General features: G+C 37.8%; 1 protein-coding gene across 9 annotated transcripts in view; it reads right to left on the reverse strand.

Moving 5' to 3' along the window:
• The window catches only part of lrba (LPS-responsive vesicle trafficking, beach and anchor containing), a 300,517-nt gene that overhangs the window by 13,105 nt on the left and 274,118 nt on the right, over positions 1-13,294 (reverse strand). For 6 of the 9 annotated variants that reach the window (XM_030140902.1, XM_030140903.1, XM_030140930.1 and 3 more), the window contains 4 exons: positions 12,246-12,438; positions 9,702-9,767; positions 7,979-8,134; positions 4,097-4,264 (listed from right to left, as the gene is read on the reverse strand). In XM_030140902.1, coding sequence (XP_029996762.1) covers positions 4,097-4,264; positions 7,979-8,134; positions 9,702-9,767; positions 12,246-12,438 — 583 coding nt within the window. The remainder of the gene's footprint in view (positions 1-4,096; positions 4,265-7,978; positions 8,135-9,701; positions 9,768-12,245; positions 12,439-13,294) is intronic. The other 3 variants (XM_030140920.1, XM_030140913.1, XM_030140905.1) reach the window with 1 other exon arrangement.

Below are 13,294 nucleotides of genomic sequence, written 5' to 3' on the forward strand. Positions count from 1 at the left end.
GTGATTTGGTTTTGGTTTGGGCTGTCAGGGTGAGCGACAAAACAAAATCAGCTTTTACTTCTCCGACTACAGACGCGCACAAACACACACAGATGCCCTTGCGCTGAGTCTGGATTGCCCTGCATTGCAACATGTGATTATTGTTTGACAAATAGATATAATTGTTGTTTCTGTCTGCCGGAGATGAATCCAAAAATGTGGCTGTGGCCTCTTGAGTTGTATATAAAATAAGATAACTGTGGTGTAAAATGTGCCGGTCAAGCAGTGGCCTGTGTGTGTTTATGTGTGCATGTGGGGAAGGAGCATCTCTGGAGTTCATTAAGGGTCATCTGATTCTGGGAAGCCGTCTTGTCTAAAGTGACCTCAGCCCTTTTTCTGTCACAGGTCAAGTTCAGCTCCGAACTAGAAACGCAGGGCGACATCACCGAGTAAAAACTTACTTCTTAATGCTTCATAACATTTCCGCATTAATTCTGAACCACTTTGGGAAAACGAGTAGATCAACTGCTCTGGAGTGCACTTTCCAGCTGACATCGCTACAACCCAGAGCTCTCTAATGTATTTATGTTTTTAATTGAATTCTGTAACGTAAGAGATGTTCACTAATGAGACTGAAAACTGACCTGAATCCCCAAAAGCCACAGCTACTGTTAAACCTTAATTAGATTTAGCAGAAAGACTCTATAAATTTCTTTGGAAGTGACTTTCAAGAGAAGTGAACCTGAAAACCCTCCTATAAAAATGCAAACTAGAAGAAAGCAGTCACGCACAGAGATTAAAATAAGTAAAAAATACCACTGAAAACATAAAAACATAGCGATGTGAATCACAAAGAAATGTGAAAATATTAGAATTCCCGAAGAAAATGTTAACATATGATAATTATTTTAAACATTGATCCTTATAATACCAAACTAATTCTATTTTGTAGTATATTTCTGCCTAAACTCAACATCTATATTTCATTTATTTAACTAGCTACTACTCTCAACGTCCCTAAAAGATAACACATGACCTACAAGCCTGTGGATTAAAGCATGATGTTAGATTTAAGTCTGAGAAGATCAATAAAGCTGATATAGTGGTGTATCAGTTAACCTTTAGAGCCACTCCCTGCCATTTGGTTCCAATTAGGATCAGATGTGATTATAATCCAATACCTGCTTATGAATGACTAAAGCCGGCACACTGACGAGGGTATCAACTATCTGGACAAGTGCAGACAAGGTGTGTGTTGGGCCTAAATTCTGATTGGCAGCTCGATTTATAGCTCGAGAGTTAGAATTACAGCGAATGTTAGGAATTTACCTCGGTGAGTTCACAGACGCAACAGCGTAAGGAACAAGATTTCGATAATGAAACCGTATTTACGACCAGTCCAAAGTTTAAGAACACATCCACTTTGTCTTAAAAGAAAGACCTACTGTACACTGTTAAAGGTTATGATTGTCAGCCCGTATTCCATTGTTAACAACTATTTTTTATCATTACAACAAAATATAACCCCGACTAAGCAATAACTTACTCAGCTGTTTACCCATGACTTTTAATGTACGTTATTTTGCAGTTTTTGGTAACCCAAACTAATTTTTCTTTAAAAACCTCTGACAGTTTTTGCTTCTTACTTCTGTTTCATTGCAGAACATTTGCAGGACTTGACCTGCTAACGTTTCATAATGATTTCTTTCTTTTTTTTTTTTTTTGTATGACCAGTAGTTTACAGGTACATCTAAAAAAAATTGGAACATCATGAAAAAGTTAAATATTTTCTGTAATTCATTTCAGAAAGTCAAACCCATATATTATGTAGAGTTAGCAGACATAGAGTGAAATATTTCAGGCCTTTATTTCTTGAAATTTTGATGATTATGACTTATAGATAATGAAAACTCAAAATTTAGTGTCTCAGAAAATTAGAATATTACATAAGATCAACAAAAAGAAATAGAATATTTTCAACAGAAATGAGAGGCTTCTGAAAAGTATGTTCATTTCTATGTACTCAATACTTGGTACATATGTATTTAATAGACAGGGTATATAAAAAGTATTCTGAGCTAGTGGAGGCCTTTGAGGAGTTTGTAGTTTATACACTATGTTTTTAAATTAACCTTAGTCTAAAATTTGACAGGATTAAAAAGTATTTAGACCAAATCAGCAGATGATTCTTGATCTAATCCGATAAAATGATTTTGATCCATATTACTGTAATATGTTACTGAATGCTCTGTCTGAATGAATGTGTATAAATGTTTGAAGTCAAATTTCATCTTGAGGTGGATATCTTGAAATTTACACACTTGATAATTCACTAAAATGGTTGATATTATCAAACATTTGTTTTACTTTTCCAAATAGATCTCCTTCTTAGCTGCTTTTCTAACTGTGTCCAGCAGATGGCGGTGGTGTCTGAGGAATCAGTGCAGCGACTCTCCACTACATGTGCCTGCTGTGAGCACCAAGTGTGCATAGGTCAGAGTGTACATGTGCATATCAGCCATTCAGAGGCATTTGTGTCAAGCTTATGAAGTGTTTGGGATGTTCACAGAGCGTTACGCATGAAAAGGAATGTGTGTGTTCGTCTTTGTGCATATGTTCTCATTCAAGTGTATGTGAAGACGGGCTTGAAAGTGCTCTGTTTTTTGGAAGACGAATAAAGAAAAGTCTGCTGTCTGTATGTATTTTCTGTGAGAACAAGTGAATGTGTGCGTGTGCGTGTGTTTCATGTCGGGAGAGCCTCCTGCGGTCTGGGGCAATGGAGCATCACATTGTGGTGGTGAGGGGTTGGGATGACGACCGCTTTGTCTGTTCCTCCAGCTACAGCATGGTAAGTCGACTGAGGTTAGACTGGTGCGCACACACACACACACACACACACACACACACACACACACACACACACACACACACACACACACTCTCCCAAGAACATGCTAAATGCATGCATGGCTACATACATACAGAACTCCTTTTCTTATGTGCATATGCACTCTTCCTATAAATCCATCAAAGTAATGTGTAGTCTTGGCGAATATGCAGTCTGACTTATGGTTTGAAGCATGATGTTATTATTTGTGTCATTTCATTTAAACCCCTGTGCAACCTTCCGGCAGGCACTGTCATCACAAATGGAAATTTCAAATTCAGTAAACAAGTGAATAAAAACTGCTTCAAGGCCAGAAGAATGAAACAATCATTAAACTAAGGCAGTGTTTCCAAAACATCAGCAGGTGGAATTAAATTTATGCAGGAAATCTGTCAATCTGCACAGAACAGGAGAAAAAGAATAATATGAATATAATAGAAAAATAGGAGTAGATCATTCAAATAGGGTTTATAGTCTTTTATATATTTCACCTGAAAGTAAAAACAACCAAAATTAAAACATCAAACCAAAGTAAAATCTTTGTGCATTAAATCACATTTTTCTACCATTAGCACATGTGAGATAAGTGACCACCACTCACCTACACTCTTACCTCTGAATCAAAAACCAGTGCAGCTGATTAACCAAATTACAATTTGTCATAAATTTCAGCCCATTTGTAATGGATCACTTAACAACATGTAGGCCAATCTAAGCGGACCAAATTAGCACCAAGGAGGGGAAAGGCAAAGGGCTGAGAAATGTGCGTACGGTGCTTTGATCGTGGCTAATGCCATATGTTATGGTAACGCAGGGAGGCCCATGACATTTTTCACTTTTATCGACTAGCGTGACCCCGTGGCCCATGGATGGTGGTGAACTTTCATGTGCTGGCTGGCGACCCCCAACATCACATTTAACGTCTCAAAGTGGCCAGCACTTTCACTCACATTAAAGACAGATTCTCTCTCTCTCAGACGCTGAGAAATATCTGGTCTCACAGAAACACACACAATCTCAAACACATTATCGAGAGCTGTTCCGGGTGCGACATAGCTGCGAAATCCAATCTGTATGCAGGAGGCCTGGCCTGCTCAGACGAAACTAGTTGTTACTTTACAGAGGGAGGCCGTAAATCACACAGTCACAACTGTCTGGGAGAGTGAGCACTCAGAGAATACTGTGTGTGTGTGTGTGTGCGCACATATGAGCGGTTTGATGTGTACTTACTGCCTGGGCTCTCTCCGATGCTGCTGTGCTTTCCGTTCCAGTACCACAGCAGCAGGGTGGCATCTCTGGAGCCTGACAGGATGTAGCAGTCGCCTCCTATGTACGATTCAGAGCGAGCCAGACATGTCACCACGTCACGATGCCCAAACACGATCTGAGTCAATTTCCCTGTAACAACACACAAATGTTTAAGTGACAAAGAAACTTTCTAAAAATCAATAATTTGGAACAATTTCTTCAGACAAGTTAAATTTAAACAAGAGTTTAAATGGACTTTTAATAATATTTTTACTTTACCACATGTCAGGTATAACTGAATATTTGTATTGGTGATATTCAGTGAAATCTCTGGGGTGAAGACATTAAAGTGTCCACTGAACCAAACACATTAATGTATGGTTCCAATATGTCATTTAAAGATAGAAAGACAATTATCCAGGCATATGAATGAATGTATATAGTATACAGTATATATTCACATCATAAATACCAAACTGGTCTTACTGGTCACACAACCTGATAATTACTAGTTCTGACACCAGACAACTTTAGTAATGAATAGGTGAATATTTTTATTTTTATATATATTTGTTTGTTTTAGTACAAAAACAAAGAAGTGTAAAGGCAACAGGCTATTAAAGGCAAAAGCAAATTAATTAAAAAGAAAACATCATATGCTATCATATTTGGTTCATAGTAAATTTCACTAATTTACAGGTAGATTACCTTATGTAAACAATTTAATAATTAAATGTAATAAAACATATAATATCTTACTTTAACAGAAAAATTGGTTTAACCCCAAATTCACAGTTGGATTTTTGATGCTGTTAAATTCTACACTATGTGTTTGTTGATCATCTGTCTGCTTGGCTGCTTGTTCTATAACATCCTCACAAAGTCAGACTTCCACTAATTCCCACACAAGAATAAATATTTGTTCCAACTCGGTGTGTGTGCACACATGCACTGCCCTACATGTGTATATATAAAGAGGCTAATTGCTGTCAGATTTCCAGACCACAGCTCTACTGTCTAACTGTCTAATACTCATTACACTCCTCAGTGTGTGACCTCTGCAGTCAAACAGTGGATAGTTTGCAACACATGACATTTCTGTCTAGGTGTCAAAATCACTGTCCACGGGATAATTAAGCTGTATCTGACGAGAATTATTATGAAACTGGAGGGGTCATTGGCTAAACTTACAAAGAAGAATGGAGACATCAAACATGTAAGATGTTTGACATCTTTATAAATACAGAAAATAAGTAACGATGGCTGCAGCGATAATGGCTACCATGCACCTCATATTAAACACCCTCATCTGCTTGCACACACACTCACATAGAGACAAATTTAATCGGATGTGTGTGTGCATGCCGGCATATGAGGCTATGTTTTTCATTCACGTGTACCAATCAGGTCTTGTAATTGATAAAATCCCTCAGTTCTTTAACCCGGGGGCTTTAGGGACCACGGTGGCAGCTGTTGAGCGTGTGCGATTAAACCGTGTTCACGTTCCAGTCGCGCACCCCGGTGGCAGTCGCACAATAGAGCTATCTCCTCGCTCCCATCCCTCCTTCCCTCCCTCCTCGATTAAAGACAGAAAGGGCCTGGCTTGCAGAAATTGAATCAGGCTCTGTTGTATAGATGTGTGCAGGATTCTGAATGAGGCTGCAGAGAAGAGCTGAGAAGCAGGGTACAAAGATGAAGCTCCAGACAGTTTCATTTAGGACCCCTGACCCAACAGAGCCTGAGTGTGTGTGTGCTTATATGAATGTGCTCTTAAAAATGTCTGCACTCAACACTGGGTATGCAAGTAAAACCAGTAGTAGGATTAATAATAACAAACACACTCTACGGACGACTATACACAAAAGGCCAGTGCATTGTCATGAAACTAGACACTTAATACAGGGTTTTCAATTTAATATATATTGTTATATTCATTTAAATTGAATTATAGAAAAATATGTAATAATAAAAAAAAAAAACATTTAGTGGGTATGCAAAAAAAGTATGTAAAACTTTACATTTTAATGCAGTTAGGACTGTAGGATCTGCATGTTTCTGTTTCATAGTCCCTGTAACATTTGTGCAATCTCAGCTGAAGGGTTAGCATTTTACCATGTCAGTAAGACAAACATCCTGCCATGAACCTCTGCACGTAACCTCATAATAATAATAATAATAATAATAATGATAATAATAATAATAATAATAATAAAAAACCAACATCTTTTAAAAATCAATACAGAATCACACTGATACTCAAGTGGATCAATATAGTATGTATTTAGTACATTATAATAAGCTATTTTTCATGTGTTTAAAAAACTGTAGTCATTGTAACACTGTCTAGTAAATCCAAACATCTACTTAACACAATAACTGAGGACATTCGACTACAGAGAGCTGGGATAGTCTAAATATAGCAGCACAATACACAATACAGAAGAGTGCCCCATCTGCAGTGGAACAAACAGCAGAGACAGTTTCATTTTATTGATAGATTGCTGAACAAAAATCTGCAAAACACACATCCTCTGCCCCTTAGCACAACTTGGGTGAAAAACAGGTTTGTCCTCAGGATGGTGCTAAAGGATGAGTTAAGGTTACCATTTACATCACATTTAGCACTTTAACAGCCAGAATATACTCATCAAGGTTCAATTTGTTTAAGGGAAATATGAGAGTTGACATTTTGCTCAAAGGGTTTAAACTCAAAGAACATCAAAAACAGAATCATATATTGTAGGTAAATATGCTCAAAACAATAGTAGCATTATATCCTGAAAATACTCCAAGGTTAACATCCTACAAAAACATATCTAAATGTGGCTTATGGGGGGTCATGCCGCCATAAAGTATATAACACTTACCCACAAACTCAGCAATTATTTGATGGTTTTTGGAGTACAGACTTCATGCATTCTCAGACTTATATTAACCAGTTACTTCAGAAAATATGGACATTTCAAGCTATTGTGAAGTTGCACAAAATGGACAAATTATTCTTTTTGGAAAGTCATAACATTAGTCATAACATTACAGTCAGTCTTGTCGTGACCTTATTATCAGAGAAAAAAATGGTTGTTATGATTTCATCTGTGGGTTTACCCAAAATAATATTATACTGTGGTGATCATATGACTAAGAAAATGATAATTTTAAAAAACTAAAGTATAGTACAAAGTAGAAAATTTGCTGCATGTCATATCAGTCTAACCTATGGCATGTATTGAGCAAAGATATGGAGATTTTGCATATTTATAAACTCTATCAAAGTCCATTGCTTTCTATTTAACCCATAAACACCCAGTGCTTTTTGTGGCAGTGCACAAATAATTTTTTCTCAATTTTTAACTTTTCTTAAGTGATTTATCACCATTTATTCTAATATTATGTTATTTTGCATTCTTTAGTGAAAATTAGGTATTTTCCTACATTCAGTTTACGGTTCATGTAGATATCCACAAAAGCTCAAATTATAGTTGAGGGTTATTTTATCAAAAACAGAGAAACTGGAAGAAAAAGGGACATTTTCAGTAAAATATATCATTAACTGAACATAAAAGCAAGTGTGTCCATCCACTGTCATTGATCCAACTCCATGGGTTTTACTGGTGAATCAATGTTGTAGAAGATAGCGGTGTTTCCATGTTTACTACACAGCCTCTGAATGTCCAAATGAAAAGATGATAAACTGTATTTTACACCAATCATTTACAAGTATAGATAGGATTAGTGGTTCAACAGTTATTAAACATTATAGATGAGTAGATGCTTTTGGCTGCCAGTGACTGGGTCTTTATGGGTTAAGATGTAAACCTAATGAATATCCTGATTTGATGAAGAAGAACTAGGAATGTAAAGTACCTGTGTCAGTCGAATAAACGCGGAAGCTCTTGTCCCAGAAGCCGCACAGGAGGATGAAGCGGTTGTCGGCCGTAATGATGAAACACTGGGAGCTGATCTGAATGCTCTGATCCAGCAGGTCAGAGATCTGACGGCGATGGCTGCCCACGTTACTGGCTGCAGAAGAGAGATATGAAGGGAATTATTTTACTCAAGTAAACAAAGAGTTTGCTGTTTATGGGATTTTTGCTTAGAGTGCTCACACTTAAGTTAAACTTCCCCTCAGTGCAATGGTTTGTTAGCGATAAGACAAAATATTCTGATTTTAGTGTATGAGTAACCACAGAATTTTACAAAATATGTAAATATGTACATCAGTCAAGTGAGAACACATGCAGGAAATTCATTTTGGTTGCATCATTCAGCCAATGGTTAGTCTGAAAAGTAACCTCTCGTATTCTTTTCTGGAGAAATATATACATTGTTAAGTATGTCTTATCTGTTTGTGCCAAAGGTAGTGGAGAACAGGTGTCAGAGAATCGAGCATGAAGCCTCAGAAAGTCAAATATATTGGCTGAAAGTAATATTTCATCTAATTTGTGACCTTTCCCTAAGCCCCAGCTGGCTCAACACTCATCCTCAGTTTACTGTGTTTAACTCAGGCGGCTCCTGGAATGCAAACAGCATAAATATGTATCTGACAAGAGCAAGAATTCCCACTACCTCCCCCAAAACACATACACATGCTCCCACAAACACGTACAATATTTACGCTTCAGTTTTAAAAATAACAACAAATGTGAGACCAGATGATAAAATAAAACATTTTACAGGAGATTTAAAAGATAACATTAGCTGGAAGGTGTGCACCAAGTGATGAATAACAGACACAAGAACTGATGCTCTCATAAAAACCTACGGTATAAATACTAATGCACAGGCGGAGGTTTCATTCTTTCTTTTTTTCTTTAGTGTGCATGCAGATAAAGATAAATACGTGAGATTGAACTCTGGATATTTTCAGTAGTCATGGGTGGAAAAAAAAAAAAAAAAGTGTGGAAATGGTCTGGTGAGAATGAGACCGCAACATTCAGAGAGAAAAAGCAGCCCCCTTTTGCAGATGTGCGTGAGATTGTGAGAGGCTGCAAAAAGCGACGGAGGCGGGAGGAGCTGGATAGAAGTGGCTCGTCTCTCTCTCTCTGCTCCACCAGTGCATCCCATACATCACAGCGGCTCGGCACTCTTCTCCTGCTCATCAACAAGTCGTGAAGGATGAGAGGCTCCCATATTGTCCTGACAGCCGTCCGCCGTGCATTCTCAATCACACATTATTACAACATTCATATTCATTTCCATTGACACGCGTCCTTTCCCTCCGCTCAAATTAAACCAAAGAGGATGCAGAAAAGGGAGGGAGGGCAGGGACGCTGGGAGAAAGGAGGAGGGGGGGGTGGTTGATGATGAAATGCCGGCCTAGGCCACAGCTCATTGCATTCCAATTTGCATGCAAATGGTTTAGTGTGAGAGCAGGGCCTATATCATGAGGAGTGAACTGGGGCAAAGGCTGAGAAACAACTCTAATCTACTGTCCAGGGACACGACACAGCGCACTGCCATGAGTCACCAATATGCCAGCAGGATTCAAATGATACACACAAAAAAAAAAAAAAAGCATTTCATGCATATACAAGCTCAGAATCTGTAAAGTGTGTGAATTCTACCACACGGATAAATGACAGCGTACCTATCAGAGGGTCAATTTCCACAGGAAGTTGGTACTGCTGGTCCTGCACCGTTGAGCTCTGATGACCTGACATAGAAGCAGACAGATTTGATTAATATTGTAATCATATGGCCTTGTGAAGGACTAGATGCTGGGTTTCAGTTCATTATAACACACAGAGGAAAATCATAACCACAAAGTCACCTACTGTGTCACCTACGGGCCCAAGACTCCTCAGCCGCAATCAATTATGTCAATAACCGACCAAGGCCACAGAGAAATGATTTCTGATGCTAACTGTGAGATACAAGATCATCTTAGCTAAAAGCAGCTGTGATGTTCTATTGAACATAGTCACATAAAAACATGTAACTGTGCTCAACGTGGAATGTGAAACAAGGACATAAAACGGCATTTCTTAGCAATAAAACCTGCTCACAGAATATGTTACTCGGATATTAATTATACTCATTAAAATGCATCCAATCAGCATTATTCAAATTTAGGGATTAATCATTTAGTGCTTAATAACATGCATCTATAGATGAATGTGAACTTGTTGTGTTGCCCATTGAGTTGGAGTCATCCTACGTATACCCAAATATAATTCATTAATAAAAGGACTACATTACATTTAGCATTTGCTTTTATCCAAAGCGACTTACTAAAGAGAGGATCAAATCGAGCATCATTGGTAAAGAATAATAAGCAAAACATTATCAAGTGCAAGAAAAACTGCACTTTAATACTTGGTGAAGTTCAATTGTTGCAAACAAGCACTAAAGAATAACAGAAAAAAATAAAACATCCTGATTCTGACAAACTGAAACAAGCACTACTCTGGTATTTTTAGACCCAAACCAAACACTACATATAAGAAGAAAATGTAGCCAATTTGATATTAGCCACTGGTTTCTGGTTTTTGAAGCCTCTAGCAACCTCTGGGGTTTGTTTTGTCCTTTTTTTTTTGTTTGTTTGTCTCAAGTTGATTTTGTGGTTGTTGTTTTGGTTTGTTTGTAGCTACTCATTAAGAGTATAGGTCTTGGTTTTGTGGACTTAAAAAGTTTAAATAAAATCATGTAAAAACAATATAATAATGATAAAAAAAAAAAAAGAAGTACACATGTTTGGGCAAGAGGAGGGATCTGGTGAAAAGCAGGGGTAAAACTCAAACTAAAGCTACAGCTAACATACCAAAAACAACACTTCCAAGTAATTTCACCTCCCAGATAAATGGAAACATCCAGATTTGTATTTGATAGCAGTAAGGTAAACTATCCATAATGTACAGACATTGTGTTCATTAACGCCTCCTTCTCTAACTGTCAGACTAACTCAATGACTATTTAATTGAAAACAAAACAGTAGATAATAAGTATAAGTAAAAGTGACATTTATGAGATAAAATCCTTTGTATCTGTTTGACCACTCTGCTTAATGACAGATGCAGAAGAGATATCTGTTAAAAAATATTTTAATCCATAAACAGAAGCTCTAAAAGTCAGATTCAGAAGGCTATAGAGCTGTCAATCACACCTGTCAATCAAAGCTGTACAACAGACATGAATGGCACTCACCTGTCACTCAAAGTGTCCTCACCCTTTATTCTCCACGACTCTACCCCTTCATTCATTTTAATAGAAATTCATCCCGAATAGTTGCTGTGATTCGGGCAATGAGCTAAGAAGACCTTAATTTTTGGTACCAGGCTGTAACCATGGAGACTGACTCATGGTGTGAACTAACTGTAAACAGCCACTTATGGAATTTGAGTCTTCAATACTTCCACACTGGTTTTATTTTCAGCTCTGGACGTTTCCTCTTGATCAGAACTGTTGTTGATTAGGTGGAGCATTTAGCAATTACAGCACCTCAAAATCTACTCCAAACATTAACGTACAAAGTTAAACACAATGTCTATGAGCTAAATAAAACATGTGCATCTGTGGTGGACAACATAACAGGTTATACTATTGGCTTGTCTCCTCTATCCTTCACACAAATCTGTACGTACATGTTACCATTTTTCATTTTTATCTTCTTAGCAACATGGAGACTGCAATAAATCCATGCAATTAACAATTATTCCTGAACACTGCACACAGTCGGTTTATTATGCCAGCTAACTAAACCAATTAGATTAATCAGTCTGGTCTTTGGTCCGCATGGATGAAGAGTATATTCTAGTGAAAACCAATCAGTCTTCATCCCCATAAATTCAGAGATATCAAATTTAATGTTTCTTCCAGGGGTGGGATGGATGTTGAGTAAATAAGGTTTTGTGAACTGAGAGGCTGATGTATGGAGGTGGACGTGAGACCTAATGCTGGCTGCTGCATGTGTCACATTTGATACTGCTATCCAGTAGACACAGTCAACTGTCTCCCAAATCAACGTCCATCCTGGATGAGACGGGTCAGTCCTCGACTTGGGTAATTTAGACCCAAGTATGGAGAAAAGAGGTGAAGCAAGAAGTATGAAAATGATTCTGCAGCAGAGGTCGCCTTCAAGCTGTCTGTTTCATAAAGCGTCCAGATACAGTACATGTGTGCACAGACGTCTCACCTGTTAAACCATGCCACTTATTAACGGCAAAGAGACGGTTGGCAGTGACGGTGATGATGGCAGGTGACGTCAGACCGGGCTGGGTGTTGGCTGCCACGTGGGTCACAGGAGAGTTGGACGGGAACTTCAAAACCATGATAACATCCTGCTGCATCTGCTCCGTAAACATCAGCGGGGTCTGCAGGAGAAGATACTGTTCAGGCCCCCAGGATGGACAATGAAGGGATGCAGGGAAGAAAAGCAAAAAAAAAAAAAAAGACTCGAAATACGGAGCAGCAGAGAAAGAGCAAAACAAAAAGAGAAGGGAAGCAGTCGCAGCCGGTATTAATGATAAAAAGGAAAAAAAAAAAAAACAGAGGAGGGAGAAGGATGAAAGAGAAAGACAGAGAGAAAGGTTAGGAAGTTTAAGCAGGATAGCCAAAAGCAGCAAGTAAGCAGTACGGCCAAGCTGGGGAAGAGCGGAAGTTTGTACAGAGTCAACAGATCCCTTTGAAGCAAGGTTGTAGGAAAAACAAGACAATGAAAGCCATCTCTCAGAGAAAACTGTAATCTGTGTTCAATAACAACTTCATGCCTTAAATGAGACTCCTTTGAGTGAGACTATCAATTAATCTAAAGACTTTTTATTATAATCAGATTTTTTTTTGTTTTTTTTTTTTTATAAATGTTTCAGCGACAAATGTAATCATATGAACATGAAAATGACCCGAAACCTTCTAAATGTGCCTGTTAAGGTTGACCGTAAGATAAGTTCAAGAGATTTTACATGAACTAATTTTTCTGACGAAAAAAAAAAAGAACCACTTATAAAATGTATCATGGAATAAATTACACATGAAATTGCTAAAAGGTACACTTAAATTAAAATATAAACACACATCAGCTTCAAAACAACATGAATTTTGATGGCAAATAGTGTACATTTAAGCATTAATAAGGCTACAGTTAATAAGGCTGTTAACCCTTTAAGCGCCAAAATTGCAATATTGCGACAAGCAACATAACTGAATGAAACACACAGCTTTATGAAATCTTGATATCAAAACTGA

The sequence above is a fragment of the Sphaeramia orbicularis genome, chromosome 1 (assembly GCF_902148855.1).
Source record: "Sphaeramia orbicularis chromosome 1, fSphaOr1.1, whole genome shotgun sequence".
Classification (NCBI taxonomy): domain Eukaryota; kingdom Metazoa; phylum Chordata; class Actinopteri; order Kurtiformes; family Apogonidae; genus Sphaeramia; species Sphaeramia orbicularis.